At 38.8% G+C, this 18699-nt stretch overlaps 1 protein-coding gene across 2 annotated transcripts; it reads right to left on the bottom strand.

Annotated features, from left to right (window-relative positions):
• Positions 1–453: 453 nt before the first annotated feature.
• LOC135472735 (GDP-fucose protein O-fucosyltransferase 2-like) lies at positions 454–18699 on the bottom strand. 2 transcript variants are annotated; one of them, XM_064752404.1, is made up of 9 exons: positions 18568–18699; positions 17165–17415; positions 15108–15232; positions 14480–14613; positions 11107–11173; positions 6761–6886; positions 6145–6325; positions 4254–4383; positions 454–3066 (listed from the first exon to the last, which is right to left on the bottom strand). In XM_064752404.1, the coding sequence occupies exons 1-9, from the start codon at positions 18654–18656 to the stop codon at positions 2910–2912; spliced, it is 1260 nt and encodes a 419-aa protein (XP_064608474.1). In that variant the 5' UTR covers positions 18657–18699; the 3' UTR covers positions 454–2909. The 2 variants fall into 2 exon arrangements, with proteins under 2 accessions (XP_064608474.1, XP_064608466.1); XM_064752396.1 differs by lacking the exon at positions 11107–11173 and adding an exon at positions 9733–9805.

Genomic DNA, 18699 nt, shown 5'->3' with positions numbered 1-18699 from the left:
CGCCTTTTCGTTAAGAGTCGTCGACCATACCCACTGATTCACACACCGCTTCCCTGATCAATTTTAATCAGCTAATCTTCGGAACAGCCAAGACCCTGGCCGAGTATTTCGTGCTTCCTTACTTTTCAACTACTTACTTGATAATTGGTTAATACAGTTGTCAAGAATATTTCATGAATACTGCAGCGGTCAGGGATTTAAAGCGGTCAGGGATTTAAACCCACAACAATTATGGCTAAAACGTTTTATAACGTGGTTGTATTGCTACTGAACTTTCTGTGCAAATCGATGTACTACCCACCTCTCAGGCAATTACATAATCCTTTACACGTGTCAAAATAAGACAGCTGTAATTCACTTATTTACTGCTAGTGTAAATACATAACAGATTTATTTAATAATGTGCTGTCATAACCAGCTTTCGCTTCCGCACATACATCATGCAACCCACGATGAACTTAACAACATGCACATGTACAGTCAAATTACATAGGATAATAACGAACTTTCCCCAAAGCAACGGACCAACGGGAGGTTCCCTTGTTTTGGTGGCAGGAGGGCAGACTACACGGTCGCCTGTACCGCCACATAAACCTGTGCTTAAAGGGCATTAGAAAATTATCAGTTATAAAACTGTTACACATGTGCGTTTTCCACACATATACAGGGTACACAACCCGTTGGTTGTATTTATTTTTTTATTTATCTATTTACTTCATTGAGTAATCCCATACTTAAAGAATTTTTCACGTATACAATGGAGGACAGTTTTACAGGTGGAGGAAAACCGTGTTGCCCATGGAAAACCACCGACATTTGGCAAGTTACAGACAAAATCCAACTTTACCAAAAGCAACGTACAGTTAATTTTGCATAGCGTTTAAGTGGCATTTAAGTGGTTGATCGTTACAGAAAGTGCACACGGCTACCCGACCTCTGTCGACCACTTATAATTACTGCCAGACATGAGTGAGAGTAGGGTAATCCATTCTAATAAGCAACTGAAAATCTAAAACTATACCCGTTCAATTCAGAATCCCATTTTATTGCATGGCTCAGGCAGGGGCACAGATGGCCAGAAAAACAGTGTGAAAATTCTAAACAAAGTCTGAAAACATAGTCTCACCCTATCTGAAGCTACATTAGCAATGATCTGTTCTGACAAAATTAGATGCTTTTGTTTTTTGTATTTTTTTTGGGGGGGGGGGATGTAATTTTAAACAAAAAAGGGTGAAATCAACCAGTTTGGGGTAAATGCCCATGTGTACTGAACAATCTTCACTTTTTGACCATAATGATTCAGATTCAATAGATAGTTTTTGAAAACATGTATTTCCAACAAAAACAAATAAACATACACATATAAGAGAATACCGTTCCCAAACACGTCAGATACTTAGACAGAAGTGACTAGTCAAACACCACATCACCAGTTACATTTCACACTAGTCACCCAAACAATTTAACCACACACACACACACAGCGAGGCGTACACAAAGAACTGGATAACTATACAGGACAGTTACGCTTACATCTTTTGTATTAAAATGACCATAAATATTCACCACCTCTATCTTTCGGTTCGATACATCGTCATACTGATATATACTGAGCCAACAAGCAAAAGTCCCTAAAAAAACTACTGTTTTCACACATTGTGAATGGGTCTCTCTGATCCAATGAAAAGGCACCTTGTCATAACATAAAGCAAGGTACGGTTGGTCCCCACATGCATTATGTCCAACGTGCTCAATGTTCCTAGTCTTTTGTAAAAGCAATGGTGACTACGACATTAAAGAAAATACATAAGCATTCCAACATAAACGGACAATTGGACAACTGACATGTATATTTTGCAACAGAACGGTTCATATGTGAAAATTACATACGTCTGTGATGTTATAAATACTGGCTTAATAATTTTTGATACAAAAAGCATGAATGACACATTTACATAAATGTGTCATAACACACACTGACCATTTCTCAAATCACAAAACAACCTGAATAGACTACAAATGCAGCTGTACGGAGACTGCCCAGATTATTCTCACAGCAATAACGTAAACTTCGAAACTACTCTTAAAAAGACAACGTGTGAACAAATACCATAACACATTACAGATATGGTAATGGTAACAGCAACAGACGGTGAACAGCTCATGTCATCTGCGACTTTATACAGGTAATTTCCACATGGGTAACACTTTGAAAATTCTACAGAACAAAAAACAAAACTTAACAGTTTCTAAACACACATAAGCCCTGCGGAGTCTGTCAAGATTTCGTTCCCTACAAATCAACCAGTATGAGGATTACGCTGACTACTCTTCAGTATTTTATACAACAATTATGTAAACCCACCACAACAATTATGATATTAAGAAATTAACAAGACACAATCTTACAAAAAAACGTGACCAAGCATTCTAACGCAGTAACGATACCGTAACAGTATTCATAAAACCTAAGTCATCTTCAACATTATATTGGTAATTTCCACAGGAGTGAAAAATTGAACAGTTTAAAAAAAAATTGTAACAGTCAAGGTGCTCTGATCTATACTCGTACAAAATGGGCCACAATGCAGGCTGAGCACAAAGCTGTAACAGTTAGGGTGCTATGATCTCTACTTGTACAAAATGGGCCACAATGCACTCGTACAAAATGGGCCACAATGCAGGCTGAGCACAAAGCTGTAACAGTTAGGGTGCTATGATCTCTACTTGTACAAAATGGGCCACAATGCACTCGTACAAAATGGGCCACAATGCAGGCTGAGCACAAAAATTTAACAGTTAGGGTGCTTTGATCTCTACTCGCACAAAATGGGCCACAATGCACTCATACAAAATGGGCCACAATGCACGCTGAGCACAAAGCCTTAACAGTTAGGGTGCTTTGATCTCTACTCGTACAAAATGGGCCACATTGCTGGCTGAGTACAGTTAGGTTCAGCATCCCCACACAGGCAGTTAAATGTCATTTCTGTTTTAAAACCCAAGATTTCACGTTCCTCTTGCGTGCGTAAACTAACCGTTGACACATATGACCCCAGGAAATACCTGAAGGAAACAAAATACAGAGTATAATGTCCCATCAATTACCATACAACACATGTTTCTTTTTCCCTTATACTTAATGGGAGCCAGTTTATTAAGAGTGGAGGAAACCAGAGTTCCTACAGTAAACTACTGACCTTAATTTGGCATGATATACTGGCAAACTTCTTTCACGTCTAACATACTGTAATTCTTCAACTTTTCATATTTTTGCAAGACTTTCATTCAAGCATATTCTTGAGGCATTGTTCATGTGAACTGATAAAATTACACTTTTTGGCAAGCCTTCAAATTGTCTCCAAAATCAACTTAAAAATGTGCATAAACTGCATTGAGAGTTGCTCTTTCGTATGCAAAAAGGTTGAGGAAGTAGTGTATGCTGTATAGGTGAATGAAAGTGGTCTTTAGCAAACTTCATGTACCATTACATGAACGAGCATGGTTGACCACTTATGCCTCTAGAACACTGAAGCTGGGGAATCATGACCTTAAAAATCAATAAACAATGTTACCAAAAAACTGCCTAGTAGGAGACACATGAATGCAGAACTTCAGCTCAATATATAAAGTACTGAAGTCATGAATTTTGTAATTTACGGTCAATAATATGCACACAGCATATTAACCATGCAGCATTCCCCTGGTGTTATTGTGCATTATTTGTGTGGAAAACCTGAGGTCAGTATATACAGTAATTTTTAAGATACCAGCCATTTTGTTTACATTGATTCTAATACACAAATAATGAATTTGGTAGTTTACGGTACATAATATGCACACATGAAATCAATGATAAAATATAGACCTTCTGTTACCGTGCACTACATGTGTGCAGTACTTTTAAAGACACCTGCCCTGACATTTTCTTGGATATTGCTTTCCCTATTATTGGGTGCCGACAGGGATTGACATAAGCTATGACTAACTGTATATATCCCTACCAATTTTGTTTTTTTTTTTTTGAGCAGAAAATCACAGCCAAACCAGCAAGAGTTGGATTCAAACAATGACCAAAGCCACTAGTCACATGGCCAGTGAGATTCTGAATTATTTCTAAGAAGATATTCTAAAATTTGTAAAACAACCATAGGCACATTGGTAACAGCAAATATGAAACCATTACAATTGCTAAGGCAAAGCCAGTAAATGACTTCAAACAACAAGACCCACCAAATACACAGCCATCTTACCTGGAATGGGCATTAATCCACTGGTCTATAATAGCCACGCCCCCATCTTTGTATTTTTCTAACTGCTCTTCTGTAGGTTCAAATCTATACACTTTGTACTTGGACAAATATCCCTTGAGTTCTTCATATTCTGAAAAACACAAAATAACACTACAATATCAATCCTTTAAACATTCAGGTAAAAAAAATAAAACGTTATCTAATTCAACATTATCTGAAATTCAACGTTACCAATGCTAAACTTACTTCTCGGAGCAACAAGGTTGAGTAAAAATTTTCTAATCAAGTACATTTAATAAAATGTAGTCATCAAGGGAGAGCACTCAATCTCTGTTGGTAACTGGAACCATGTCACAATGAAACAACAATTGGACATGGTTTGTCTCCCCTTACAGATTTCAAATATACATCCATTTGACCAACTATTAAACTTTCACTCTATCTAAAGTTCCCACAAGCACTGACTAAATGACCTGGCCCGGGATCAGCAAGCAATCATAGACTCAGGCCAAAATTTCAATTGACTTTAAAATTGTTATTTCTCATGAAAAAAAGTCAAAACATTATTTGTACATTTTGGGTAAGTTAATGTACAACAAATTTCAGCCCAAATAATGGAAAGGAACATACCAAACTCAATGATTTAAAATTTTGACTTAAGTTTAAGATTACTTCATGATCCTGGGGGCAGGAGAACATTTACCAGCACTTGACAAATGTGTTCTTCACGCTGGCTTCTCAAGGAGAAACTGGCAGAAATCTATTTTGGCAATAACAGAACTAACAACTTCTGCCAAAGTAATGTGTGCTATAATGTCTACGGATACAGGACAAATCATCCAAGGGGCGAAATTGTCACAGACAGATAGCCCAAGAGTTGTTGGTCTAAAAGTCAAGCATACCCAGTCAAATCGCCCAAGACTAATACTAGTGTAGCTGGAAAAACCTCTACTACTGGCTACCAAACAGCTCGCCTGAGGGAGACACATCAACACAAAACTTCAGCTCAATACATAAGTGCGGTACTTCTTGAGATTCTAATACACAATACACTATAAAGTCAGGAATTCAGTAATAATTTACCATATTTAATATGTACACTCCACATCAACGATGGAATATCCCCCTCATGTTATTGTGCTCAACCTGATCAAACCCTGATCTCAACACCTGCAGTACTTTTTAAGACTCCATCGCTATCATTTTGTTAAACGTGCCTTTCCCTGTTAATAGACACTGACACCAGTGCTCAGGGTACCAGCTAATAACGCCCAATTAATGATTTACTACGTACGGCCAATACACCTGTATTACAAGGATGACAGAAAAGCATGTGATCTACATGTACCTATATATGTGACTTGTATATATCAACATGCAAGCTGATTTGAATTATTTGTAATTAAGAAAAAAAGACGACCAACCAATCAAGCAAAGTGAAAAGTTTTTAGTTCATAATTAGCTATGACTTTTGTGTGTCAAGCATCACTAACACATTTGCTAGTACATGTAGATCTTTCGGCTTTAGAGGACAACCATGTCATTTGTAGGATACAACTTCACATCTCTTCTGACACTACTCTATATACTCAAAGGCCTGGACAAGAGCTTTGGGTGGTCTGCTTTTGATGACTTTGTTCTCGGGGGATTTGACTGTACACACTGAGTTTCTACAGGAATATCACCAGACATTTGGCAGATTTAATCCTTCATTTTATTTCAGTGCAAATTTCGCATTCAGAAGCTCTTCAAAGCTTTCCAAAATAATTAACAAAGCTGGAAGAGATGGAAGATCTCCTGAAAGGCTCTCTCCGAATTCCGATAGCAGCAAATAGAGTGGGTCTCAGCAGTCATGATCTCTAATACCTTTAGTATACAATACAAATCTTACCTTTTTTAGGTGCATCTGTACCAATATATACAGTATTGAGTTTGAATTCCTTGAGTTTATTCTTGATCTGTTTCGCGGCGTTCTTGAGGGAGGGTACATGGTCAGGGTGAGCTCTCAGGTAATCCTTCCTCCTCAGGTGAACACCGATGTATGGGCCTCCCACAGCGTCACCATGTTGTTTCTGTTAAGCAAGACTCCACTTAAGTGAATATCTCATGATATCTTAACCATCTGCTGTCAAAGCTATATATAAATTTATGTATCGTGAATTTGTTTAAATCGAATTTTATTTAATTTTATATTATCTGATTTGTGTTTTAACAGAGTACTCAAGAATGTTTAACTCATAATGGGCTGGGGCGGATGGGAGGGGCGCTGATGGGGGTGTGTGGGGGTGGAATAGATGGAATAGTAGTGCCTAGGGTAAATTGTTGCGTACCGCCCTTCATCATGTGCCTGGCCATAAACCTGCAGCCTTACCAGCTGTAAGAGTGCCTGGAGTGACTCTCCAACTAGGTATGCTCAATGGCTGCTCTCGCAATAAGCAGTGTCTTTTCCAAGATTAAAATGTGCAATTTTCAAATATTTTGGAAGAAAACAAAATGTTGGTGATTACCCTCACAGACGTCCAGTCGTCCTCCATGACAGTTTTATCCTTCTCATCTATAGAGTCTAGGTACTTCTCCCTGAATTCATCTCCTAAATTCTTCAAATGTTTGGCAAATACCATGCTTCTTCTGGCCTGAGGAGGAGGAGAGTGGTAACTATATGTACAGATCTATGTGTATGGTTGAGGTAACAGTGACAGAACAAAGGCTGATGTAACAGTGACAGAACCATGGCTGATGTAACAGTGACAGAACCATGTCTGATGTAACAGTCACAGAACCATGGCTGATGTAACAGTGACAGAATCATGGCTGATGTAACAATGACAGAACCATGGCTGATGTAACAGTGACAGAACCATGACTGATGTGACAGTGACAGAACCATGGCTGATGTAACAGTGACAGAACCATGGCTGATGTAACAGTGACAGAACCATGGCTGATGTAACAGTGACAGAACCATGGCTGATGTAACAGTGACAGAACAAAGGCTGATGTGAGTGACAGAACCATGGCTGATGTAACAGTGACAGAACCATGGCTGATGTAACAGTGACAGAACCATGACTGATGTAACAGTGACAGAACAAAGGCTGATATAACAGTGACAGAACCATGGTTGATGTAACAGTGACAGAACAAAGGCTGATGTAAGTGACAGAACCATGGCTGATGTAACAGTGACAGAGCCATGGCTGATGTAACAGTCACAGAGCCATGGCTGATGTAACAGTGACAGAACCATGGCTGATGTAACAGTGACAGAATCATGGCTGATGTAACAGTGACAGAACCATGACTGATGTAACAGTGACAGAACCATGGCTGATGTAACAGTGACAGAACAAAGGCTGATGTAACAGTGACAGAACCATGGCTGATGTAACAGTGACAGAACCAGGGCTGATGTAACAGTGACAGAACCATGGCTGATGTAACAGTGACAGAACCATGGCTGATGTAACAGTGACAGAACCATGACTGATGTAACAGTGACAGAACCATGGCTGATGTAACAGTGACAGAACCATGGCTGATGTAACAGTGACAGAACCATGGCTGATGTAACAGTGACAGAACCATGACTGATGTAACAGTGACAGAACCATGGCTGATGTAACAGTGACAGAACAAAGGCTGATGTAAGTGACAGAACCAAATTTACAATGCCAAATAAAGGTAACCCAAACATGTGTAATTTGTCAGAAATTTTGTCACGCAAATGAAATATGTTTGGATGTTTTAAATTCTGACTATACAGGCAGGTTATATTCAATCAATGCTATATCCACAAAGAAATTATATTTAAATGTGATGTTTGTTTTATGTATAATAAACACTGACATATTTAAAGTTAAAACGTACTGGTATATCTATGATCTTAATATGTACAAAAATGACAAAATTTGAAGGAAATAATGTTGAATAGGAAACTAATTTTTGATGTTAAGCACATGTACATACCATACTAATCCAAACACTGATATAACATAGATATCTGTATTAAAATGCATACAAACTTTCAGTTACATGTAGATCAGTGTGTTAAAACGTAATAGTTACAAATTGATATATAACTGTGTTTAAACTAAATTTTTCCCAACTGATCAAAATGTGGGCTATGTGGTTATTATTGCTACTCAGTCATTACATCTTTTCTTCACAAATGAAGCTTATGTCTGGTGTCAACAGCACTATTTACAAACATGGGATTAAAACCCGATTTTTCATCATGCCTTAAACACTTTGTTTTTGCTGCATTCATTTGTTACAACTCAAAATCTTTCCACAACAGATGCATTTAACCCCCCCAAGTAACTTCACCATGGTTTAATGCCAGAAACAGATACGGAATGTAACTGGTTATACATAAACACTCATTAAAGATGAATTGCAAAGGTTTTTGATAGGTATTGTCATTTTTCAACCTTTTCAACCGCCACTTCAACCAATATTTTGAAATATTTTGAGGTGTAGAGAAATAATTTCCACAGCTTTATGAAGCTTGCATCTTTATTAATTTATTTATTTTATTGGTGTTCAAGAATATTTCACAAATAGGACAGCAGACAGCATTATGGTGGGAGGGAACCAGGCAGAGCCCGGGGGACACACGACCATCCACATGACCAACCTTCTCTTTACGACTGGAGAGGAAGCCAGCATGAGCTGAACTTGAACTCACAGTTGCCGCGCTGGTGACAGGCTTCTGGGTCATTGTGTTCCACTGGCCCCCAGCTTGCATCATTGATGACGCAAAGAAATCATTATCAAAATAACTGTATGCATAAATTCCACTGATAAAAGTACTTCTGTACAAATAGTTGAAGAATTACAGTGTCTGAAAGTTCAGATACAAGAAGTAAACACTTAATGATGTGTTGGACTGCTAAATTATTCCATACACACATGTATGTGCTATATTACATCTACATGTATAGCTTACAAGTATATCTGACAAAATCACATGTAAACTTAACAGATCTGGAGAGTCAATAATTTGTTCCAAAATGTCAGATTTGTCACCCACTGATTTCAGATTGTCATACGATTATAGTGGTCCATACATTAAGACATTATTTCCACGTATTGCACACATGGGACGATCCTGTTTGTTATTTCTATGTTAAAATACTAAAAGCCTTGCTTTTTCATGTTTCGAAACAAACCAAAACATTTGCTATGAATATGAACTATTGTCGTGCTGTAGACTTTGGAAATTTGCACAATTCTCAGTTAACTACAAACTTGTGTGAACAGAGATACATTTCACAAAAAATATCTTTCCATATTTATACAAGATTCACAGTATAGGAGATATTTTTCCAGAAGAAAAAAAAAACAAGATGCGTGTTAGTTAGTACTTGTGTGTTAAAACACTCTAAGAAGAATGTAAGGATCGATCTGTGATATAAATAATATCAATCTGTCTTGAGCTAAACTGCCTGTTGCTATAACCATATATGCATGAACTTACAGTCCAGAACACTGGGCTGAACTCTGAATATGGACCGTGAATTACTTCTTCACCATGATCGAGGAAAACGGACCTTTCAAAACAGGGGGAAAATAATATAATGTGATCAATTTTTTGGCATTAAAAAAAAAATTTATACTGATATAAACAACGGAAAAACAATTACAATTACTAAAATTGTCTTGCCTAAATGTGCAAAAAAAATTCAAATAATCATATTACCTATTTATGTTTCAACATTACCATGTAATTCTTTACGTACATGTTCATGAGGTGTATTGCAACGTTCAAGATTTTACAAATAATCATCAAAAGAATCAATCATAATACTTCACATTTTTCATGACTTTGTTGTTCTTCTTAAACCTTTTTAAAATGAAAAGTGTGACAAATTATGAAGTTCAGAGAAGCTGTTACAGTTAGCAGGCAATATTATACCACCAAAGCCAAGCACAGACAGACTGACCATGTTCGTTACAGGACGGTTAACTATACTCTACACATACATGAAGAATGCAGGATATGGGTTTTGAGTACCCATGCAGTTAGCAGTACATCAGGCAGCAAACAGGCAGTTAGCAGTACAATACGCAGCAAACAGGCAGTTGGTTAAATAAGCCAAAAACAACTATACATTTACTATCATACCAAAACATCACAAACCACAGACTGATGTCATTTCACAATGCTGAAAAACATACAAAAATACATTTTATACATCCATGCACATTCTATGCCATTCCATACTTAGGTTTTTTGGCTGTTGTTTGCTTGTGACTTTTTGTCTTCCTATTGCTTGTTTTTATGTTTTCTTCTGGTCCTTTCTGGTCTCACAGATCTGACTTTATACTATATATTCGTGTGTTTGTGTATTTCTATCTCCGCAAACTTACTTCCCAGTACACCTTGTTCCCATGTCTATCACGTAGAACAGTCTCTGCACTAGCTATCATCACATACCTGCCTGTATTATGTGTATCTGTGTGTTTGTGTATTTCTATCTCCACAGACTTACTTCCCACTACACCTTGTTCCCATGTCTATCATGTAGAACAGTCTCTGCTCTAGCTATCATCACATACCTGCCTGTATTATGTGTATCTGTGTGTTTGTGTATTTCTATCTCCACAGACTTGCTTTCCAGTACACCTTGTTCCCATGTCTATCATGTAGAAAAGTCTCTTCTCTAGCTATCATCACAGATCTGCCTGTATTATGTGTATCTGAGGTATTTCTATCTATACAGGCTTACTTCCCACTACACCTTGTTCCCATGTCTATCATGTAGAACAGTCTCTTCTCTAGCTATCATTACATACCTGCCTGTATTATGTGTATCTGTGTGTTTGTGTATTTCTATCTCCACAGACTTACTTCCCAGTACATCTTGTTCCCATGTCTATCATGTAGAACTGCCTCTGCTCTAGCTATCATCACAGATCTGAAAATATCAACCAATCATACGTCACATCATTTTCACCTCATACCATTCCAATCAACTCTAGCATAATATTAGTGTTGTACTCAGGGAAGAGAATATTTTGCATTAAAATAAGCTGACATTTCTTCCACACGTTAACTCCCGAGGCTAAATGTATTAGTAAACAATTAGTTTTGGCCACTTTGGTCCAGGCATTAGGTACTTAGGAAATTCTGTTTTTCCTCAAGATTTCAGATGATTGCAGCTAATGAGCTGAAAATTCTCCACCTTGAGTACAAGTGTACCACATGTATTAAGTCGACATGTAAGTTGAGTATATACCTGTATTGCTAAGTTCTCTCCATGAAACTGTTACAGAAATACAATAATTATATTAAGGGCATGCCTCTAATTCTCTCAGTGTTTTTAGACAATAAAGGAAGCCAGAGAGAATGGAAAGAACCCATATACCACAGATTTAGGTTTCATCATGCAGGCACTTGGATTGGAGGAGTAAGCTCAAACTATGTTAGACGATGCTTGGTTCAGAACCTATGATACCCTATCTTGACTCCAGCCCTGTTCTATATCACATAATCTTTATCAAACATCGCCTCACCTATGAACTTATCCCTTCCTTTAGAGAGATAATCCAATGTCCCTCAGGTCAAACCCTCTTTAGCATGCTTCGTAGAAGTTAGTCAGCATTTGGTAGGTTTGTATTACATTACATGATGATTAGTTAAGAATGAGGGCAGCATATTGTCTATTGAGGACAAAAAGTAATTTTAATTCAGAAATAACAATTTATAACTTTCATATTATTCTTTTTGTATTTGTAGAAATTACTGTTATTTAGTAGAACTGCCACCAGGCTTTTGCACAGCATCACATAATTCCGAGATCTGAGTGATCCTCTAAATGTAGGCCAGTGCTCCAGATAAGGGGCACAAATGCATAATTTACGCCTCAGAAAATGCCCAATACACGTTTATAAATTGGTGTACTAAATACATCCACAAAAATTAAGATATTCACGTACATTGGTTTTTAAAAGTATGCATACACATCAGTCCATCTTGTTGATAGGCCTAATCACTCACGGCCCTGAAAATTGCATCTGGACATGGACATGACAGGAAAGTTATTCACGCCTTGTTATCCAAGATGGACATGGACATGACAGGGGTGTCATTCAGGGCTTGTTATCCAAGATGGACATGAACATGACAGGGGAGTCATTCAGGGCTTGTTCTCCAAGATGGACATGGACATGATGGGAGTTATTCAGGGTTTGTTATCCAAGATGGACATGGACATGATGGGAGTTATTCAGGGCTTGTTCTCCAAGATGGACATGGACATGACGGGAGTTATTCAGGGCTTGTTATCCAAGATAGACATGGATATGACAGGGGCATTTAGGGCTTGTTATCCAAGATGAACGCGGACATGACAGGGGTGTCATTCAGGGCTTGTTATCCAAGACGAACGCGGACATGACAGGGGAGTTATTCAGGGCTTGTTCTCTAAGATGGACATGGACATGACAGGGGAGTCATTCAGGGCTTGTTATCCAAGATGGACATGGACATGACAGGGGAGTCATTCAGGGCTTGTTATCCAAGATGGACATGGACATGACAGGGGTGTCATTCATGGCTTGTTATCCAAGATGAACACGGACATGACAGGGGAGTTATTCAGGGCTTGTTCTGCAAGATGGACATGGACATGGACATGACGGGAGTTATTCAGGGCTTGTTATCCAAGATGGACATGGACAGTTATTCAGGGCTTCTTATCCAAGGTGGACATGGACATGACAGGGGAGTCATTCAGGGCTTGTTATCCAAGATGGACATGGACATGACGGGAGTTATTCAGGGCTTCTTATCCAAGATGGACATGGACATGACAGGGGAGTCATTCAGGGCTTCTTATCCAAAATGGACATGGGCATGACAGGGGCATTTAGGGTTTGTTATCCAAGATGAACATGGACATGACATGGGAGTCATTCAGGGCTTGTTCTCCAAGATGGACATGGACATGACGAGAGTTATTCAGGGCTTGTTATCCAAGATGGACATGGACATGACAGGGGAGTCATTCAGGGCTTGTTCTCCAAGATGGACATGGACATGACGGGAGTTATTCAGGGCTTCTTATCCAACATGGACGTGGACACGATGGGAGTTATTCAGGGCTTGTTCTCCCAGATGGGCATGGACATGACGGGAGTTATTCAGGGCTTGTTATCCAAGATGGACATGGACATGACAGGGGTGGTTCTTCATGATAATCAACTGAAAAGTTGTGAAAACTTGTATCCAATGTGATGGCCATGGCTGGCCCTGCAAAATTCAAAGATCAAAAATTCGGAGAAGCAATGTGCTTCAACGGGTAAGCTGAGATGTTTAAATTATTTCTCATCATTCTGATTGAAAGATCAGATAATGTATGGAAGGATGCAGAAATTATATGAAGTGAGAATTCAAAGATCATACGGAATAATACAATAGCTTGACAGGTGCTGGTAAATGTAAAGGTTGTGTGCAATACATGTCATTTCCTATTAAACAACACTGTCATCATTGTTGATCTGGTCAAAAACAATCCTCTTGTTTATTTTTTCTCCTGCTGAGTTAAAAAAGAAGAATTCTTTAACTAACCTATCAATCAACCTAAGCTATTGACCACAGTACAGGCAACTTACTGTAACAGACTAAGGTTTGATGACAAAACATGGCATTTAAACTGTGTATATTGATGCATACGTCACGTCACATGATTTATATTGCACACAACCTATACAGCATCAGCCTGACACAGCACTTGGCTTCAGAGTTATCTCCCCTCCTCTCCCATGTCTCCAACTTTAACACAAAATTGTGGCAGACAACTGTTGACAAAGGCTTCATGAGACAAAAATGAAGATTTTTTTTTTTTTGATTGGTGTTTTACGCCGTCAAAAATGAAGAAGACATTACTCTAAGGCCAGACACTGGATTTGGGTACAAGACATATAGGCATTACATCTACAGTAAATGACCTAAAGTTTCACCAACGACTTAGTTGCACATTCTCACAGATCTATTTATTTTAGAAAGATGTCTTGAGGTTCGTTTGGAAGGCTGGATGAAATCCAACTGAAAAAATGCAAATATCATAGGTAATATTTTATGAGATTTATTCACTCATGCACTTTTTGGCTGAAATTTTTGGTCATTTACAGAATTAGAAAGAATTCTAAAAACACCATGACTGTCAAACTACACCAGGCACATAAAGCCAGCAGATGCCATGTTAGTTCATGCTACAAACCTGGCCGTCGTGTTGTGAAGTAAGAAAGATTTCAGGTAACCTGCATGAGCCTGAATAGATACACACTGAAATGCCTCAGCGTAAACATCCTCATAGCCAAAGAACCAACCATACCACATGGAATCCACCTCATCCTGAAACAAACAATGAATTTATATAATTGTTGTTTAATTTAATTCTAAATGGTAGTGCCAGTGGTAAACTGGCCTTTGCCATGCTGCGGACAAATTTTACTAAACGTTACATACAAGTGGACAACAAGTGATGAACGTGACACTGTCCCCAGAAGCCCCGAGAGCTTCATCAGCATCAACATTGTTATCAACGCCAGACAAATCTACAAAAGTTCTATCCCAGGCCAGGATTGATCCTGTACCATGTACTTATCATGGTTGGAGCCACATGTTTTATTAATACTGCTCTATTTCACCTAAAGTTTGGCCAGTAAAAACGCAGAGGCACATAAACACACTAATGTGATACTTTTGATGACATCGCTCAACTTCACAAACTGCTCTTAATTGGCTGTAATGGCTATGTGGTGAGTGTATCCATTAAAATGAAGCTATGTGTGCCACTTGAAACATGCAGCACTTCAGACTGAAATTTCCACTGACATTTTGAATACCTGATAATACGGGGGATTGCCAATGCAAGGTCTGAAGTCCATTCTTTCTTCCCATTTTCCATCTTTCCACCCCTCCTCATATGGCTGGAGGTAGTATAACTGCTCTATTTTGGGCTCTCCTATAACTGAAAGAACATGGTACATCACAACATGTTTTACACTTTATTTATTCCCTTCATGTTTCTTACACAAACACTCTTGTCAATAAGTACATCTACATTCAAACTACATCATTTCTTGGGATTCAATGTTTTCAAACTGCAATTCACATGATTCAACATTCAAGAACATTTCAAACAACATAGAAGTTGCACAACAATGTTTAAACATATAACCTTGATCATTCAATTCATTTTTTTTCCTTCTACAGGACAGAATCTACAAAATGCATTACCACACTCAGACAGTTTTCAAAGTGAGGTTTACAGGTTGAGGAAGCCAGAGTCTGCGCTTCCCTTTTGGGTGGTATGGGACATGTTAAACCTCTGGATTCACAGCTGAAGCCTGATTGGCTATCAGCGTCCCCTTCAGGAGAGGTAGATCCACGATCAAACCTGGGTCGGGTCACAACTAAGACTTTAAAAGAGGAAGTTGAAACTTCCTCGCTTGGCGTTCAGTATGACGGGGATAGTGCAACAACAGGTTGACCTGTATCAGTATAATGGCTCAGGTGGGGCGCCTTACTTGCCTTCGGTAAGTCATCTCAGTGAAGCAGCACTAGATAAAAGAGTGGTGGAAATCTGTCCTGCAACAAGGAGGCACATTACATACACCCTAAGGATTCCTTCGTCGTCATATGACTGAAAAACTGTACGACATTAAACCCCAAGCACTCACTCACTCACTCACTGGCTATCACTGGCCAGGGGTCAATTAGCTGCAGCCTCAATGGCTATCACTGGCCAGGGGTCAATTAGCTGCAGAGTATGTCAAGTATAAAAAAGCTACACTTTCTCCTTTACATTTCTGGTGTGTCCCACTTAAGAATTTCAGTACAAATGTACATTATGTATGCATGTATCTTAAAGTGAACATAATGTCAGCCACTAAGGATGAATTAATTAATAAATGAGGATTCCAGAAATGTTCTACAAATATTTTTAAAAATTCTACACCTCTTATCAACAAAATAAATAGCAAATGATCGTCAGTACCTAGCCACTCATTTGGTGACGCCATTTTGCCATGTTACAGTTATCTAGAGTGACATCACAAAACCTAGGAGCTCTCCCCTACCATCCGTATTAAACAATATGCCAATGAGAAAATACTAACAGAAACGCCTGACACCAAACCAAAGAGTATCAGTTCTGTCTCGTTTTCAAAGGGCTGATGTTTCTTTTAGCCTGGCACTGGGTCTGGGTGATCTATATGGGCACAAGCGTCGTGTTTTGGCAGTCCTGTTCGCCCTCACCTTTGACCTGCATTAGGTCTAGCTGGCTGTATCAATATCAGAGAATTTACTGAACAAAGCACAAACTTCTGATTTATAAGAAACTCTTTCATGCAGATTTCGAGAAGATATTTTCGTAATAAATCTAACTTTGCTAAGGAAAAATAATGCAAAGAAAAAAAACAATTTTTTTTCAAGCAGTTTTATTGCCAGCTCCCTACCCTGACAAGTTACTCCAGTCTCCTGACAAACATGTACGAACAGTGACACGGGCAGCCGTTCTCAGTTCCCTGTCCATAAATGTGTGGTCCAAACTGCATCAGTTTAACACTTACACTAACGACAAAAATCGAACTGATTGCATTTACCCACTGTAAGAAACCAAGGTGACAACTGAGAGCGAATAGGTTTTTTGACGTGACGGGTAATTATCATGTGACACTTTCAGCGCTAGTGATTGGCTAAGTTCATGAAGGCTTCTACAACATGGCTATGGAGTGAGTTGTCCGTCAGTGCCATATCCCCAATGCTGAACTTCATCTTCTCAGCTTTCAAAACTTTATAGAATTTTCTACATATTTTTCTGTTATAACTGTATCCTATATCCTTTTTTCTAGGTAAATATAGTTGTAGATTTTTTTGTTCACTTTAACAGTAGGCCTACCTTTTAAATAATCCATAAATTCTATGACAGGAATATGACGGTTAAGAGCTGAAATGTCAAAGAATGTGCTCCAGGGTAACATAGTCTGCTTAAGCCCTGGGGTTTGCCAGTGGTAGAGATTTCCCCAAGGAGGAAGGACTAAAGTCCAGGATTGCTCCTCATTCAGGAACTTCACCAGGTTAGCTATCCTCATGTACACATCCCTGCGCAAGTTGAACCCTTCTCCAGGGTTGACATCGTACAGCAAAAACCTGAAACATAGATGTGTCCATCTCATCATGTAAGCATCTTCACCTCAAAGGCTCACTCACTCACTCACTTTCTCTTCTAACTTTAAATTAAAATATTTTAGTTTGAAATCAAGACATTGTTCATAGATTTTTAACTAAGCTACTTATCTTTAACACTTACATGTATACCTACTTAGCACATATTCATGCTGATACAACTCATAGAATACGGGAGCCTCCGTGGCTCAGTCGGTTAGCGCGCTAGCGCAGCGTAGTGACCCAGAAGCCTCTCACCAATGCGGTCGCTGTGAGTTCAAGACCAGCTCATGCTGGCCTCCTCTCCAGCAGTACGTGGGAAGGTCTGTCAGCAACCTGCGGATGGTCGTGGGTTTCCTCCGGGTTCTGCCCGGTTTCCACCCACCATAATGCTGACCACCGTCGTATAAGTGAAATATTCTTGAGTACGGCGTTAAACAACAACAAGCAAAAAAAAAAAAAAAAAAAAAAATCAATCATAGAATACGATGAGTGGGCATTTCAGGAGGCAGGTGGGGATTCTTGCAAACTAACATGGCTAAATGGAGTGGTTTTACTGTACGTGCCAACTGCGCCATTGTGTCGACAGACCTGACAATGCAAGGTGTATATTCATTATGGCAAATAAATGTTTTGCTCGTGTTAGTTTCCAAGGTCCCCCCAACTTGTCTCGCCTTAACCTCAGTGAACTTGCAAGACTCCTGAAATGCCGACTCAGCTTATTTCATCCAATAATACAGAGGTCAGTAAATTGGAAAGAAACTATACAAGAATAACTGCCTGATTTATGGATTCATTCATTCATTAGTACTCAAAATCAAATTCCACTTATCGTACGACATGTATGACGGTCAGTGCAGGAGGTTTAAGCACTTTCCTCTGAAACCAGAGTACCTGGAGTGAAGATCAACCCTTTGTAAAAAAATATTAAATTGACGATCTTCATAATGTGGCGCACAAATTTTCAGCCACAGCGATTAGTGTGCATAGGCCAACATGCTATGAAGGCAAACAATTTCTGAAGTAAGTATTTCATATTCTGGACCAAGAAGAAGGCAAATCGAGACGGTAGTAGGAGTTACAACCAATGTTGTTGTTGTTGCATTTGGACAGTCCAAAACATGTTAGTTGGTTTACCGAGTTGGCTTAGCCTCGCCGAATGCAACGGACTGCCCTTCTGGCAAAAACACTCTTTTATCCAGAGCATCGTGACATTTTGCAAGCATGAAAACCGTGAAACATGATAAAATTCGACACCAAACATTCCAA

The sequence above is a fragment of the Liolophura sinensis genome, chromosome 1 (assembly GCF_032854445.1).
Source record: "Liolophura sinensis isolate JHLJ2023 chromosome 1, CUHK_Ljap_v2, whole genome shotgun sequence".
Lineage (NCBI taxonomy): Eukaryota > Metazoa > Mollusca > Polyplacophora > Chitonida > Chitonidae > Liolophura > Liolophura sinensis.
This window is presented reverse-complemented; position numbering and strand designations above follow the sequence as displayed.